At 44.8% G+C, this 17733-nt stretch overlaps 1 protein-coding gene across 2 annotated transcripts; it reads right to left on the bottom strand.

Annotated features, from left to right (window-relative positions):
* Nucleotides 1-2612: 2612 nt before the first annotated feature.
* Nucleotides 2613-16663, bottom strand: LOC125481737 (apolipoprotein A-IV-like). 2 transcript variants are annotated; one of them, XM_048593642.1, is made up of 3 exons: nucleotides 16296-16663; nucleotides 7679-7784; nucleotides 2613-3627 (listed from the first exon to the last, which is right to left on the bottom strand). In XM_048593642.1, the coding sequence occupies exon 3, from the start codon at nucleotides 3603-3605 to the stop codon at nucleotides 2778-2780; it is 828 nt and encodes a 275-aa protein (XP_048449599.1). In that variant the 5' UTR covers nucleotides 3606-3627; nucleotides 7679-7784; nucleotides 16296-16663; the 3' UTR covers nucleotides 2613-2777. The 2 variants fall into 2 exon arrangements, with proteins under 2 accessions (XP_048449599.1, XP_048449598.1); XM_048593641.1 differs by lacking the exon at nucleotides 16296-16663 and adding an exon at nucleotides 10562-10646.
* Nucleotides 16664-17733: the final 1070 nt, after the last annotated feature.

Below are 17733 nucleotides of genomic sequence, written 5' to 3'. Positions count from 1 at the left end.
CAACTAATGTTGAAGTTGTTTCCCTTGAGGCACAGCGTTGATCTCTGGGCCGTCTCTCATCCACCACTGCCTCGTTGATGCTGTTGTGATGCCACTCTGACACCGCGTCACTGCCGCCTGCATTGTGCCCAGCTAATGCCAAAGTCACCGATCCTCAGGCACCATCTTTCACCGAGGTCACCTCCACTGATATAGCAGCCATTGTTTGCGATGCCAGGTCCTGTGCTGACCCTGGGAAAAGTAAGTAGGGGCTTACTCGCCACTGCCATGGCACAGAGGAGCAGATCAAACTTCTCTGCTATCCTGTCGACTGTTTATCGCCATAATCGACTTTCTGGTTTGCTCATTCACTTCAATGATGATTATGGGATCTTGCTGGGCATTAGCAGACTGCTACGTTTCCCAAATTGCAACAGGGACTTGCCGTCGTGTTTTCTGTGCTGTGCTCCCACCATTCACAAGGTTCCCCTACAGTCAGATCAGAAGCTGCTGTAAGGGTTTCTGTCAATCTCCAGCTGTCCTCCTGCCCTGCTGATGTCACGAGCCCAAATGCTCCATCTCTTCACAGGCACTGAAAATACTGAATTCTTATGTGCCTGGTCTAATTCTTCATTTTTTCACCTGGTATTTCCAAACATTTTCATTTCACTTTCCTTTCTTTTCATTTCGCTCCCTGCATTGTGTTTTATATTTTCATTTTGTTTGGATTTTTCACATTCTGACCTTTCTCCTTCTTTTCATTTCCCCTCCTCCCTCATTCCTAATTTGTGTCTCTTCACTTCCTGATTGGCCTGTTTATTTATTAACTCTGGATCGATTACTGTCTGGATATCTGACCCAGGATACTGTTCCAGAATGAGACATGTCAACTGGGACTGTAGTGTCATAGAGTTACGGGAAAAGGCCCTTTGGCTCACCGAGTCTGCACCTAACAATTCCAGTCCTATTTCCCAGCACTTGGCCCATAGCCTTGACATTGCAAGTTGTAGATCTAATACTTCTTCAATGTTCTGAGAGTTTCTGCCTCTCCCACCTTCACAGGCAGCGAGTTCCGGATTCCCGCTGTCCTTTAAGGGAAAAAGGTTTCCTTACATTCTCTTTAAATCTCCTATCCCTTACCTTAAATCTATGGCCCCCAATTCCTTGACCTCTCCATTAAGAAGAAATGTTTCTTCCTGTCTAAGCCCCTCATAATTTTATACATTTCAATCATGACACCACCCCACCTCAGTCTCCTCTGCTCCAAAGTAAACAATTCCAGTCTGTCCAATCTCTATAACTAAAACTCTCCAGCCCAGGGAACATCCTGGAAAACCTCTGCACCCTCTCCAATGCAATCACATCCTTCCTATAATATGAATTCCAGAACTACACACAATTCTCTAGCTACAGCCTAACCAGCGTTTTAAACAGCTCCAGCACCACCTCCCTGGCCTTAAATTCTATGTCTTGGCTAAGGCTAAGGCAAGTATCCCATAAGACTTCTTACTCACATTTTTCTACCTGTCCCAGTACCTTAAGGGAGCGATAGACATGCACACCAAAGTCCCTCTGATACTCAGTGTTTCCAGGATCCTACCATTCTTCGTGTATTCACTTGCTTTGGCTGTCCCCCTGCCCATGTGCACCCCTTCACATTTATCGGATTGAATTCCATTTGTCACTGATTAGCCCACCTGAACAGCCCATCCATATCCTCCTGCAATCTAAGGCCACCCTCCTCACTATTTTCCACGCTGCCAATTTTCATATCATCCACAAACTTACCAATCAAGCCTCCTCCAACATTCAAGTCCAAATTGTTTGTACATACCACAGACAGCAAGGGCCTTAACACTGAAACACCACAGAACCCCAATGGGCACAGGCTTCCAGTCACAACAACGCCCCTTGACCATCCCCCTCCGCTTCCTGGCACTTGGCCAATTCTGTACCCAACTTCCATCGATCCTATGGGCTCCTACCTTCGATCCTAGTCTCCCATTGGGACCTTACCAAAGGCCTTGCTGAAGTCCAGGTAGACTACATCAAATGGATTGCCCTCATCATCTGGGATCATATTTTATTTGAGAATTGTGTTGTGATCTGGGATTGTGGTGAGATCTGGGATTGTGATGTGTTGTGAAATATGATGTGATCTGGTGTGAGGAATTGAGGAAGTTATTGGTTGTGGGGCTTTCCTCAGGCTTCAACATTGAGGCCTGTTCTTCCTGAACAAGGACAGAGCTGGTCACTGACTGGGTTAGATCCCAGAAACAGGTCCCCAGGAGCAGAGAGAATTTGGGTGATGTGTGGGGGTGGGAAGGGGCAGGGAGTGGAGAGGGGGAGAGAGTATGGCAAGAGGAGTGAAGGATGGAGAACAGAAAAGATTACAGAGAGGGAAACAAGAAACAGAGACAGCAAGACAGGGAAATCAGAAACAGGGAAGAGTGACAGGGAGGCAGGGGTATGTGCTTAGTAAAACAGGTTTCCAAAGGAACTGGTATCATCAAAATTGAAGAGTTGGATACTGAGAGGAGCAATGAAGAATTTTGATATTTAATGAAGATTACTTCCAAGGAGTGAAAACACAATGAAACATAATAAATTCTAAAGTTTTTTAAAAAGCCCGTGAGTAAACTACAGTGCATCCTAAAATTTTTATCAAGCGATGTTGACAATTATTGCTTTTGACACGAACTCAATCTGTTGAGAATTGTTACAATCAATGATACAGTTCTTCATAATTCAAGATTCCCCACTCCCAAGATTCAGTTTGACTGAACAACATTCTTTTCTCAAAAGTTATTCACTTCATCTCGGATATATTCGGACATATTTGAAAGATTGATTTGAAGAGCTTGCTTTAAGCTGTCTGCATAAGGAGAGAGTCTGTCCTTCATGTTCTTCAGTTTCACTGTAAGGTTTTTATTGATTTTGAAGGACTCCGTGTTCTGCAGGAAAGCCTTAGCTACTTCATCAATGTTGCTGCTGAGATCCTTCATTTGGTGAGTCAGATTTTCATCATTCAGGTTACCACCCAGAATCCCTGTCTTGTTCGAGGCATAAGGGGCCAGTTTTTTCACATTCTCATTGATCTTTAACTCGAGGGTACTGATGTTCTCCATGTGCTGGGGAATGGTGCCGACCTGATGGAGCACACTTGCAGATCCTCGTTCAACATCAGGAAGTAGCTTAGCCAGAATCTTCTGGATTCCTTTATCAAGCTGGACCAGGGACGTGGCAGGTTGGAGGCCCTGGTTTACCTTGGCAATGTTATCCTCAATCTGACTCTGTACTTTTTCAGTCAGTGAGACCATGGTTTTCCCTTGGGTTTTTGAATCAGCTCTCACTTTGCGTCGAAGTGTTCTGCTGCTGTGAATTACAGGGGTAATGCGGAGTTGCTCAGTGTAAGGTGTCAGCATCCGATAGAATTCTGTCAGGCTTCTACTGAGCCTCTGGTGGACTCCATCATTGAAAGGGTCAATTTTCCTGCTCAGTTCTTGTAACTTGTGCCTGATCAATTGCTGCAACTTCTCAGTGTCAGCCGTCATCTTCTGACGAAGCTCCTCTGTGATGGGAACCAGTTTCTCATGGAGACTCTCAGTGAGCTTGCGGACATGCATGGTATTATCTTTGAGAAGATAACTGAAAGTGTAAACAGAGAAAGGCTGACTTCCTTACCCGGACAGAATAGGAAGTAAACGTCATCAGGCAGGTAATTGCAAACACACTGTTTGTGAAGTGTGGCTAAGAAGCTGAGCTCAGTGGATCAACAATTCCACAGGCAAAATGCAGGCTTGATCTTACAAAGCCTGAGTATTGCTGAAAAAAAGGCACATTTTGTGGAAGGTTGTCATCTTGCCCTCATCAGAGGAATTAGCAAAAAATAATATTTCTACTTTATAAAAGGAGAGTGCTGATTGGTTGGTCAGTGGATTCCCATTGCTGGAGACATCGCTATGGAGAATGCACCAGTTAACATGGTGACAGTTAACTGCCACATCTTGTTTAAATGTTAATCTAGGCAAGCTGACTCTGATTGATCACTATTGCCCTGGGAAATGAACCAGTGAATGGCTGTCACCTATTTTTGTTGATTTGAAACATGTGCAGTGAATAGAACATAGAACAGTATAGTACAGTACAGGCCCTTTGGCCCACGATGTTGTGCCGAACTTTTACCCTAATCCTAAGGTCTATCTAACCTCCACCCCTACCTTATACTATCATCCATATGCCTATTTAATAGCCACTTAAATGCCCCTGAGGCCAACTCCACTACCCTCTCCGGTAATGCATTCCACGCCCCTACCACTCTCTGAGTAAAGAACCTACCTCTGACGTCTCCCCTATATCTACCTGCACTCACTTTAAAACTATGCCACCTCGTAATAGCTACCTCCACCCTAGGATGTACATGTTCTTTCTGTCTACAAAGAACTGGGTGCACCAGGTTCGCCACAATGTGAGCCTGAAGATACTAAATTAATTGACAGTGTAATTCTTCTCACACTCAGGATAATCTGGCAAATCTTGTCCAGTTGCAGAATCACATGTAATGTTCAACAATGTTCTTTTGAATTTTACAATCAGGGTCTGGTTGGGTATAGTCAGTACCTTGCTTGTTGTGAACATCGAATCATTCAGTACAGAACAGGCCCTTTGGCCTATTAAGTCTGTACCAAAACTATACTAAATCTACTGTAGCCCCCCTCTACAGCAGTAGGCTGATTGCCTTGAATGTTATGAGCAGTTGAAATGCTGTTTGTCGTGCCTTTTCTCAGTAAAGCTCACATAAAAAATTGCTAAATAGTACCTTAGCTAACTACCCATGCTCTAACACCTAGAATCAACATAAATTAACATGAACTCACATGCATATTGTGGTTGATTACAAACTTCAAGTTACATAATAAATGCCAGATCTTATGAATTGGCTCAGCTGTCCACACAGCAAATAGGTCATAAACTTCAATCCCAAAGCCCTTCAAACTCATCCCTTCCCCAATTTCAAGGTATAGTCTGATCCTGAGCAGGCAGCAGCACAGCACCAAGGCCCGGTCCAGAGGCACAGTGTTTACCTCAAGAGGGACATATCTGCAGAACCTGATCAATTTCAGTTTGCACAGAGTAGACCCACCAAAGTTTCTCTTCCCCTGGGGCGTGGAGCATATGGGCCAGGTCAGTATTTGTTAGCTGCCCTCGTTCACACTCCCAGCCATTTCCGAGGGCATTTAAGAGCTGACCCCATTGCTTGGGTGGCAACTGGGACAGACCGGGTAAGGACAGCAGAGTTCCTTCTCCAAAGGACAATCGATGATCGTTTCACTGTCACTATCACCAAGACTGAGACTAGGTTTCAATTCCAGATTTTATTCATTGCATTTAAATTCCCCCAGCTGCCAGGGTGGCATTAGAATTTAGAACTCAGAACATAGAACCGTACAGCACAGGAACAGGCCCTTCAGCCCATAATGTGGTGCCGAACATGATGCCATATTAAACTGATCCCTTCTACCTGCCCTTGGTCCATATCCCTCCATTCCTGGCATTTTCATGTGCCCCTTAAATGCCCCTATCATATTTGCCTCCACCACTACCCCTGGCCGTGTGTTCCACCCTCCTACCACCCTCTGTGTAAAAAATGTGCCCCTCACATTGCCTTTGAACTTTTCTCCCTCACCTTAAATGTACACCCCCTACTATTAGACGTTTCAACCTGTATCCTTACAGCATTATCCTGGGCCTTGGGATTACTAACCCAGAGACATTACCAACACATCACCATCTCCCAGAACAAGACTCATCAAATCACTAATCACATTTAATGGTTCTCCCTCTCTGTAAATAAACTCAGCCAGTTTCAGCCTGTCCCATTATTGGTTTCCAAATCTCAGTTTCAGTTTTCTTAGAAACAGGAAGGGTCTGTTTTCTTTCTTGATTTCCTTTGCCAGTTTCTGTTTTCTGTCTATCTCAGACAAAGCGCAAACTCTTAAAGTGCAGATTCCATCCCTCAGTACAGTTTGATCATGTCATTTTCTGCCTCGTAGCAGCAATGGTTTAATCCAACATGACTCAATGGATCGATTCCACACGGAATCTGGGCAGATCCTGCTTCAGACAGTCCCTGTTTTGTTGTAATTCTTTTATCCTCTTCACTCAAAATCTACAGATCACACTGACTGTCCACCGACTATTCATTTTCCGTTCACTTAGGCAATGAGCCTGCCTCGGTCATTGGTAAGATTTTAGAGTCCATTAATAAAAACGAGATTGCATAGTAATTAGAAGTGCATTGTAAAACAGAGCTGAGTCAGCTCAGCTTCATCAAGGGGAGATCATGCCTGACAATTTGTTAGAATTCTTTGAGGAGGTAACGAGCAAGTTAGACAAAGGAGAGCCAAGATGTGTTTGGATTTCCTTACGGCCTTTGATAAGGTGCTACACAGGACGCTGCTAAATAAGAGCCTATGGTGTTAGGGGCAAGGTACTGGCATGGATAGAGGATTGACTGACTGGCAGAAGGCAGGGAGTGGGGATAAAGGGGTTTTTTTCAGAATGACAGCCAGTGACTGGTGTAGTTCCATGGAGGTCAGTGTTGGGACCACACTATTCACAGTAATACATTAATGATCTGGATGAAGGATCTCAGAGCATTGTTGCTAAGTTTGCAGATGATACAAAGGTAGGTAGAGGAACAGGTAGTATTGAGGAAGTAGGGAGGCTGCAGAAGAACTTGGAGAGGTAGGAGATTGGGCAAATAAGTGGCAAATGGAGTACCATGTTGGAAAGTGTGAGGTTATGCACTTTGGTAGGAAGAATGAAGGCATGGACTATATTCCAAACTGGAAAAGGCTTCAGAAACCTTGTGAAACCTTCAGGGGACTTGTGAATCCCAGTTCAGGATTCTCTTAAGATTAACATGCAGGTTCAGTTGGTTGTTAGGAAGGCTAATAAGGAAAGAAATGCTGGTGTTGGAGGGGGTCCGGAGGAGGGTTATAAGAATGATTCCAGGAATTAATTGGTTGCCAAATGAGGTGCGATTGAGGACTCTAGGTCTGTACTTGATGGAGTTTAGAAGGATGAGGGGGGATCTGATTGAAACTTACAGAATACTGAGAGGCCTGGATAGAGTGGAAGTGGAGAAGATGTTTCCATGAGTAGGAGAGACTAAGATCCAAAGGTACAGCCTTGCAGTGAAGGGACGACCCTTTAGAATTGAGATGAGGAGGAGTTTCTTCACCCAGAGGGTGGTTAATCTGTGGAACTCATTGCCACAGAGGGCTGTGGAGACCAAGTCATTGAATGTATTTAAGACAGAGATAGATAGGTTCTTGATTGGCAAGGGAGTCGTAGGTTATAAGGAGAAGGCAGAAGAATGGGGTTGAGAAACATATTAGCCATGATCCAATGTTGGAACAGACTCAATGGTCCAAATAGCCTAATTCTGTTCCTATATCTTACAGACTTATAGCTGACTTGCCAGAAACAGCAACAGAGACAAAAACGAATATTGCTGATCAATGACTGACCAGTGACAGAGTAGCTACTGACAACTGACTATGTGGTCACCTTATCACTGATGTGGTTTGGAAAATAAAGAGGGAAATGTTTTAATAGCCTCTGTTCATTGTGAGTTTAGCTATTCCTGTCCTGGCACTGAGACCTGATGAAATGCCCTGAAACCAACACTCACCTGAAAGGCTCCTTGGTTTTTGGGTGCTGGGTTTTGCTGGCTTTTCTGAAGATATAATTTTGAGAGTCATCTCGCAGCTCTCCTGCAACAAGCCTGGTCCGGGAGTCTGTTGGAAACCAGAGGATGAGGATGGAAACACCAAAGAACATTCATTAATCTTTTGCTCAATTCCTCAACAAGCATCCTGTCATTGAGAGCTTGTTGCTTGAATCTGCTCCTGTTGACATCATGGAGCTGAGAGCTTTGTGTGGTGTTTCCGGTGGGAAATTCCTGGAAGTCCTGAGCCCAGAGAAACCACTTTATGTCAGCTGCTCCCCGTGAATGTCCACCAACTGGATGAGCAGTGGCTCCACACCACATCCAGCAGAATCACCTCACAGACTCAGGCCATAGTTACCCATTTATACAGCCCCATCACACACCCACATTCACACAGTTAATCTTTACACAACTGCTGTGCCTTTACTTAAGAAAGGCTGTAAGGAGAAGCCTGGGAACTACAGACTGCTGAGTCTGACATCAATAGAACATAGAACATAGAACATTACAGCGCAGTACAGGCCCTTCGGCCCTCGATGTTGCGCCGACCTGTGAAACCAATCTGAAGCCCATCTAACCTAAACTATTCCATTATCATCCATATGTTTATCCAATGACCATTTAAATGCCCTTAAAGTGGGTGAGTCTACTATTTTTGCAGGCAGGGCATTCCACGCCCTGACTACTCTCCGAGTAAAGAACCTACCTCTGACATCTGTCCTATATCTATCACCCCTCAATTTAAAGCTATGTCCCCTCGTGCTAGCCATCACCATCTGAGGAAAAAGGCTCCCACTGTCCACCCTATCTAATCCTCTGATCATCTTGTACTTGTTGGAGGGGATTGTGAGAGATAGAATTTACATGCATTTGGAGAGGTAAGGGCTGATTAGGGATAGTCAGCATGGCTTTGTGCGAGGGAAACTGTGTCTCACAAACTTGGTTTGAGTTTTTTGAGGACATAACCAAAAAGATTGATGACAACAGAGCAGTAATCGCTGTCTACGTGGACTTTAGTCAAGCCTTCAATGGGGTTCTGCCTGGTAGATTAATTAGTAAAGTTAGATCACATGGGATTCAGGGAGAGCTTGTCAATTGGATACAAAATTGTCTCAAAGTTAGGAGACAGAGGGTGTTGGTGGGGGGTTGTTTTTTGGACTAAAGGCCAGTGACCAGTGGTAGTCCACAGGGATTGGTGCTGGCTACACTATTGTTTATCATTTATATAAATGATCTGGATGAGAATTTAGGAGGCATGCATAATATGTTTGTGGATGACATCAAAATTGTTATTATATTCAACAGTAAAGAAGGTTATCTAAGATTACAAAGGGATTCTGATCAATTGGGCCAATGGACTGAGGAGTGGCAGATGGAGTTTAATATCGATAAATGCAAGGTGTTGCATTCTGGTAAAACAAAGGCAAGGGCAGGACTTATACAGTTAATGGTGGGCCCTTGGGTAGTGTTGTAGAACAGGGAGAGACCTAAAGGTTCAGGTGCATAGTCCTTTGAAAGTTGCAGCACAGGTAGACAGGGTGGTTACGAAAGTGTTTAGCATGCTTGCTTTCATTGCTTAGACCATTGAGTATAAGAGTTGGGATGTCATGTTGAGGTTGTACAGGACATTGGTAAGGTCTCTTTTGGAGTATTGTGCATAGTTCTGGTCCTGTTATAGAAAGGATATTATTAAATTGGTGAGGTTCAGAAAAGATTTACTAGGACATTATCCCAGGCATGGAGTAATAGGGAGAGGCTGGATAGGCTGAGGCTTATTCCATTGGAGCTTCGGAGGTTGAGGGGTGACCTTGTAGAGGTTTATAAAATTGTGAGGGGCATATTAAGGTGAATAGCAAGAGTCTTTTCCCTGAAGTGGGTGAGTTCAACACTAGAGGGCATACTTTTATGGTGAGAGGAGAAATTTAAAAGGGAACTGAGGGGCAACTTTTTCACACAGAGGGTGGTTTGTATGTAGGATGAACATCCAGAGGAAGAGGTAGATGGAGGTACAGTTACAACATTTAAAAGACATTTGGACAGGTGCAAGAATAGGAAAGTTGTGGAGGGATATGGTCAAGCGCAGGGAAGTGAGACGAGTTTAGTTTGGGAAACCTGGCTGGTATGGACAAATTAGACCGAAGGGTCTGTTTCTGTGCTGTATGATTCTATGCCCATTACACTCCGTCCTGTTACTCACCCACACATTACAGACTATCCTGTTCTACAATTGCCGATTACATAACCCATACCTGAACAGACACTCACCTGTTACACAGAAACTATTACAAACCTGCTGTTAAACCCCCACCCCTTACAGCCCTGCTGGTACACATCCACCCATTATACATGTCTCATCACAAATACACCCCTGACCCACTGGCCTGTCACACACCTCCTATTACCCACATTACACACTTGCTATTACACACCCAGTTGTTACATGCTCACCTGTTACAAGCCTGTTATACACCATCCTTACACACCCTCCTGTTTATACATTTACACCTTTTTGTTATACCCCAGCCCAATTACACACTCACTCAGTTATACACCTGTACATTACACACTCACCTCCTCCTTACACACCCACATATTACACACACGCTGTTATACACCAGCCCTTTTCACAACTACCTGTTACACACCCACTATTATACATCCATTTATTACCCAGCAAATGATGCAGAAAGAGCAATGGGGCCAGGGTGGTGGAGTCAGGGTGGGATCAGTTTGACAGGGTCAGGCTGATTAATAGTAATTAATTAATAGTAATTCTGAGCTAGGACCAAAAGTCATCCCTGAACAGGAATGACATCAATGATCAGAGTTTAATAAGACACCAACCTGAGACTGTGAGAATGACTAAAATCGAAGTTATTGTCTTAAGAAACATGGTCGATGCTTGCATCTTCAATTCATCTCAGAAAACAATGGGACCTGACTCATATTTAACTCCCAGAGCCATCTCTCTGTTTGGAGGAAAGTTATTCATTCACAGATTTATGTTTTTGACTCTGTTAGTGAGAATATTTTGTCCTTTCTGTGTTGTTTAATCATCATTCAGACAAAGGAAACTGTCAGTAATCAAATCACTGGAGAGAAATATTTTGTGAATGTTGGAATTTTGGAATCCAGGAGGAGATTCTCAAACAGTGATATTCATACATTTGTAGCCAAGAAAGACTCTCTCATTTCACTGGCAGCAGTTAGTTATAATTAATTAATTGTTCATTGTGTATGTAAAGTAATAAACATTGGGGTGTTTCCTGGTAAATGTTAGTTCTCCATGTTAACATTTTTCAAATGGACAGAAAAATATTCTCACTAACAGAGTCAAAAACATAAATCTGTGAATGAATAACTTTCCTCCAAACAGAGAGATGGCTCTGGGAGTTAAATATGAGTCAGGTCCCATTGTTTTCTGAGATGAATTGAAGGTGCAAGCATCGACCATGTTTCTTAAGACAATAACTTCGATTTTAGTCATTCTCACAGTCTCAGGTTGGTCTCAGGTTAGTTCTCCATGTTAACATTTTTCAAATGGACAGAAAAATGTGTGTGCTGCAGAGAGGTCAAACCTGCTGGGTCTCTATTAGGGAGCATCTCCCTCCATCATTTTGGTCACTAGTCACACATCAGCCAGTGTTCGGCCTTCTCAGAGAAACACGTCACCCATCCCACTGGTCTGAACTTTTAACAAAAGACTAGCCACTCGCTCAAATAAAGGCAGAATACCGTGGATGCTGGAAATCAGAAATCAAAACAGAAGTGCTGGAGAAATTCAGCAGGTCTGGCAGCATCTGTGGACAAAGAGAGAAACAGAGCTAATGTTTCGAGTCTCTGAAGAGCACTTTCTGTTTTTATTTTATTCTAACTACTCACAGCAAGCCATTTCCTTAAGAGAAGCACTCTAGCGACAGATCTGGCTTGAGAAGGTGGGGAATGAATTTATATAGCACCCAGAGATGGTGAATCCCAGAAGAGCCCCAAGTCTGAGTTGGCACCAAGGACAAATCAATCCTTCCCCCATTCCCTGTGAGGAGTCTCACTGCTTCCCAGCACCAAGAGGAAGGAGACGAAAAAACTGCCAATGCTGGAATCCAAGATAGACAGACAGGAGGCTGGAAGAACACAGCAAGACAGGCAGCATCTGGAGAAAAGGAGGATTCAATGTTTCAGGTAATACCCATCTTCAGGACTGGAGAAGGGTAATACCCGAAACATTGACTGCTCCTTTCCTCCAGATGCTGCCTGTCTTGCTGTGTTCTTCTAGCCTCCTGTTTATTTACCAAGAGGAAGAAGCCTGGACCCTGCAGCATCTGATGGTTGATCAGTGTGACAGAGCAATGAAGGCACTGAGGCTGCCCCACGTCACTGACTCTGTTGGAAACATCATTCACACAGTAAGAAATTTAGAGATTTTATACTTCAGGTGAAAAAAATGGAATGATTACAATATTCCAACCTGTTAAAAATATTCATTGTAAATATCACTACTGACATAGACAGTCATTAATCCCTGGATCGTGACTCACCACCAACTTCTCAATGGGGATTATGAATGGCCAGAAAATGCAAATGGAGCCAGTTACACCCACATCCAATGGCAGAATAAAAATAATGTGTAACCCCAGGCTGCAGTGTTCAGAATAGCAGCTGCTTGAGCTTGTGTTTCTCTCACCTGCCTCAGTGCCCCAACCTCACAGGCTCTTGCTCTATATAAGCAAATGTTATCAGCAGTAGATAAAGAGCTGGTCTGTTTGTGCAGGTTCATCATCTTCCACTGATCCCAAGAAAACGTGGAACTTCCAACATCCCTGTCACTGTGAACTGTGATATGTTTCCTCAAATGTTGTCCCAACTCCAATGAGAGGCCAAATTCCAATTATATCAGGACACCCTCCCTCGCACTACACTTTCTCACGCTCAGTAACATTACAATCCCACTTCATTAGGCAGCAATAACTTTAACTTTTATTAATTAATAAAGTGTGGGTGTCATTGGCTGGGCCAGTGTATATTGCTGCTTGAGAAGCTGCTTGAGCTGCTTTCTTGAACCAGTGCAGTCCATGTGCTGTGGGTTGACCCACAATATCATTAGGGAGAGAATGTCAGGATTTTGACCCAGCGTCACAGAAGGGACAGCGATATATTTCTAGATCAGGATGGGATTGGGTATAGTATGTAATGTGTATGAATAGAGAACTATTTAGCAGTCAGGAAACAAAGGGTAGGAAGAAATGAGTCTTTTTCCGAGTGGTAGCCAGTGACTAGTGGGCTACCAGTAGGATAAATGCTTGGACTGCAGTTATTCACAATATATATTAATGATTTAGATAAAGGAACTAAAATGTAATATCTCCAAATTTGTAAATCACTCAATACTGCGTGGAACAATTAACTGTGTAAAAATTGCAGAGATACAGATGTGACCATCATTGGGAGTGAGCAAATGCATGGCACATAAAATATAATGTGGATAAATGTGAGCTTATCTACTTTGGCAGGTTATTATCTGAAAGGTGATAGTTTGGGAAAGGGGGTGATGCAGAGGGTAAAGGTGCTAGCTATCACCTGTCCTGAAGATGGTTGGGCCGAGGACACTACCCCGAAGAACTCCTGCAGAGATGTCCTGGAGCTGAGATGATTGAGCACCAACAACCACGACCATCTTCCTGTGTGTCAGGTATGACTCCAACCACCGGAGAGTTTGCCCTCTGATACCCATTGATTCTGGTTTTGCTCAGGGTCCTTGATGCCACACTCGGTCGAATGCAGCCTTGATGTCAAGGGCTGTCACTCTCACCTCACCTCTGAAATTCAGCTCTTCTGTCCATGTTTGAACCAAGGCTGTAGTACCAAGGCTGTAATGAAGTCAGGAGCTGAGTGGCCCTGGCAGAACTCAAACTGGGCATCACTGAGCAGGTTATTGCTGAGCAGGTGCTGTTTGATAGCGCTGTTACTGACACCTTCCATCACTTTACTGATGGTCGAGAGTAGACCTGATGGGGCGGTAATTGGCCGGTTTGGATTTGTCCTGCTTTTTATGTACAGGACATACTTGGGCAATTTTCCACATTGTCGGGTAGATACCAGTGTTGTAACTGTACAGGAACAGCTTGGCTCGGGGAGCGGCAAGTTCTGGAGCACAAGTCTTCAGTACTATTGCTGGGATGTTGTCAGGGCCCGTAGCCTTTGCAGTATCCAGTGTCTCCAACCGTTTCCTGATATCACATGGAGTGAATTGAATTGGCTGAAGACTGATATCTGTAACGCTGGGGACCACTGGAGGAGACCGAGATGGATCATCCACTCGCCACTTCTGGCTGCGAATGCTTCAGCCTTATCTTTTGCACTGATGTGCTGGGCTCTTCCATCATTGAGGATGGGGATATTTGTGGAGGCTCCTCCTCCAGTGAGTTGTTTAATTGTCCACCACCATTCACTTAGTTCTGTCTATCACTTGCTGCTTTTGCAGTTTAGCATGCAAGTAGTCCTGTTTGGTAGCTTCACAGGTTGACACCTTATTATTAATGGCATTAATTGAGGTATAAATATTTGTCAATGCGGTGCTCCCTCAGCGCTGACCCTCCGACAGTGCGGCGCTCCCTCGGCGCTGACCCTCCGACAGTGCGGCGCTCCCTCGGTACTGACCCTCCGACAGTGCGGCGCTCCCTCGGTACTGCACTGGGCGTTAGCTGTTGGGTTTTTTCCTGGAGTCTTTTGGATGGAGCTGGTCCCTGTGGCCTTTTTGCTGAAAGGTGAGGCCTGGTGCTCAGTCGGTTTGAATGAATGGCTGTGTGTCTGTGAGGCTCACAGCATGACCTAAACTCGTCCATCTTGTAGGAATGGTCAGGGCCTGAGTTGATCTTCAGGGTTGTGTCCAGAATCTGATGGAGGGTGCACTGACAATGATGAGGCTTTGGGGCTGGCTACCTTGGGAGGCTGGTGGTTACTGTTCCCTCTTTATCTGGCAATGGTTTTGGTGAAAGCTGGTATCAGGATTCTCTCTGGATTACAGGAATCTCTGGATTACAGGTTACCAAAACCTCCTCATGAACCTCCAGAATGACAGCTCCCTGGTCGTTCTGTGCAGCCAGTAGATTCTGGGGCATGACATTTCACCTGCTTTACTCAATGCACTGAGCAATGAAGGCAAGCTGCCACACACCTTCTTCAACATCCTGTTTACCCGTGGCTCCACTTTCAAGGAACTATGAATCTGTACACCTAGGTGTTTGTTCAACAACACTGCCCAGGGCCCTACCATTAACTATTTAAGTCCTGCCCTAGTTTGCCTCACCAAAATGCCTTATCAAAATGCAACACCTTACACGTATCTAAATTAAACTCCAGCTGCCACTCCTTGGCCCATGGGCCCATCTGATCAAGGTCCCATTTTACACTGAGTTAACTTTCTTCACTGTTCACTTCACCTCCAATCTAGGTGTCATCTGCAAACTTACTAACGGTGACAGCAATGATAGGGGGTAATGCACACCGACAGGATAGTGCCGGAGGGGTGAGTGTGGGGGCACACTGGCATCATTTCAAATGTCTTGAGAAAGTGAAAAGCAACCTGCAGACCAGACTCAAAACTGGGACATTGAAGTGAACCAAGGGCATTGTTTGAAGCTGCTGATGGATGGCGTAGACAAGGGTCAGCTCGCTGTCGAGATATGAAAAACCTGGATTCTGACAATGAAGATGAGGATGAGACCAGGTAGCTAATTGGATTGAACAGCTAAAAGCAGCCAGAGTCAGGAGAAATTCTTCAGCTGTGAAAAAGAGCCACACAAAGCAGGAAACATTCACTCACTTTCTTTCTCCACCGAAGCTGCCAGGCATGCTGAGTTTCTCTGTGTTTATTATAGGAAATGGGTTGTTCTTCAGATTGGAGTGAAGTTGAAACCGATGTTTGGAATAATCAGTGCTAGGATTCCTGTTATTCAGCCAGAGAGATCGATTTACAGGAAATTAAAAACACTTTGATATCGCAAGTGGAAAAGGGACTCCCTGAGGGTGACAGCAGCCAGGGTCTGCAAGGTAGAGCCAGGGGTCAATTAGCTGCTGAGTGTTCCTTGTCTCCTTACAATGTTTGAGACTTCTTGTCCAAGCTGAAGGTGATTGGCTGCTTAAAGGGAGGGTCATCATGAAAAGAAAATTTGGCAAAATCTTTCATGTGTTTATAGACATAAGGCAGGGAGCAAACAGTAAAATATCACTGTGTGACATAGCGTACCCTCACATAACAGTACACACAAGGCACAGGCACACATACAGACACACGAAGATGGACCAATACATACAGACACACAGGGGCACAGAGACACACAGAAAGACACATTGACACACTGATACAGACAGACAGACACACACTCCCACACAAACACACACACCCACACACACACCCCCACACAAACACACACACCCACAAACAAACACACACACCCACACACACACCCCCACACAAACACACATACCCACAAACAAACACACACACCCACACACAAACACACTCCTCCCACACCACCATCCCCCATCCCCACCCCCAGACATCTCGACTGGGCGACTGCACCTTGTTTTCCCCAAACCCCACGAGTGAATCCTGGCAACGCATGATTGGCCACTCCTTCTGGCCCATTGGGGTTATGTCCATTGTCCTCCAGTCAAAGTCAGCAATATGGAAATCAGAAGGTGCAGGATCCAGCGTGTGTGTGGGATCTAGATAGTGTGAGATCCACAGGGATATGGAAATCAGAGGGTATAGGAGTAACAAGGATCCAGGAGGAAATGGAGATCAGCAAGTGGGGTTTGGAGGGTGTGGGATCCAGAGGGTGAATGTAAAGTTGCCAGAATGGGGATAGGCTCCAGGTCCATACTCTCCAGAGTCCGATTCCATTGTGAGGTTCCCACAATTAACCAGGCCCCTCTTGTAGAGAATAAGAAAAAATGCTGGTCTTCATTATAATACAGAAAATGAAGTCAGGGTCGATCAGTCTTGTGCTTTCCTGCCGTTAGCTCAATCTGTAAACTTTATTAAAATCAACTGAAATTCTTTCTGATTGAAGGTGTTTGGATTAAAGGTTATGACCTCTACGTACATGTGTGTTTTCTGGTGATTCATTAATCTCTGTCCTTTATTTTTTCTCTCTCTCTGTTCTTTATAACAATTCAATTGAATCATTCTGTTCCAGGATGTGCACTTTGATTCTACCTCTGCTTTTCCATCTCAAAAGACAGAAAGAGTGCACTTTGTGTTTTATTAATTAGCAATCATGCTTGTGTCAGAGTTCAACATTAGGCCTTAAACAACGGCAATTAGCTTCAGAAAATGTGTGGGAGATCATATGTGACTGTTATTCAGCCAGCAAGATACATTTACAGGGGAATAAAATGTTGATGTCCCATGTAAAAAACATACCATCCAGTTTGTGCTTATCCATGGTCGTCTGTGAGAGAGCAGGCATACTGTGTATAGAGAACAGTCATTATTGTCTATATGCTATGGCATATGTGTGTCACTATGATTGTGTCCATGTCTTTATTCCTTCTTGTGTGTGTGTTTCTCTGTGCACACACACTCTTGTGCGTGTGTACGTGCGTGCGTGTGTGGTGGGTTGTGTGTGTGTGTGTGTGTGTGTGTGGGGGGGGGTGGTGGTGGAATGGTGCATCTGTGTGTGTGTTAGTGTGGGGGGGTGGGGGATGGTGTGTGTGTGGGGGAATGGTGTGTGTATGGGTAGGGGATGGTGTGTGTGCGCGTGGGGAGGGTATGCTGTGTGTGTGTCTTTGTGTCTGTGGGGGGGGAATGGTGTGTGTCTCTGTGTGCGGGGGGAGGTGTGGTGTGTGTGTTTGTGGGGTGGGAGTGATGTGTGCATGGGGGTGTGGGTGGCAGTGTGTGTGTGTGGGGTAGGTGGTGTATGTGTGCGTGCACACATGGGGGTTGGGTGGTGGTGTGTCTGTGTGTGGGGGGGGGAGCAGGGTAGTGGTGGTGTGTGTGTGTGTGTGGCGGGGGG

Source organism: Rhincodon typus, unplaced genomic scaffold (genome assembly GCF_021869965.1).
Source record: "Rhincodon typus isolate 14 unplaced genomic scaffold, sRhiTyp1.1 hic_rhity00003367, whole genome shotgun sequence".
NCBI classification, from domain to species: Eukaryota; Metazoa; Chordata; class Chondrichthyes; order Orectolobiformes; family Rhincodontidae; genus Rhincodon; species Rhincodon typus.
Note: the sequence above shows the minus strand (reverse complement) of the source record. Positions and strands in the feature narration are given on the sequence as shown.

What these genes read in the sequence shown, in the direction of transcription:
- LOC125481737 (XM_048593641.1), bottom strand. Translation starts at nt 10,625, where the DNA reads ATGCAAGCATCGACCATGTTTCTTAAGACAATAACTTCGATTTTAGTC. An exon ending in AGTCATTCTCACAGTCTCAG is followed by an intron (nt 7,785 to 10,561) that starts GTTGGTGTCTTA and finishes GGTTTCCAACAG; the next exon opens with ACTCCCGGACCAGGCTTGTT. An exon ending in AAAACCAAGGAGCCTTTCAG is followed by an intron (nt 3,628 to 7,678) that starts GTGAGTGTTGGT and finishes TTACACTTTCAG; the next exon opens with TTATCTTCTCAAAGATAATA.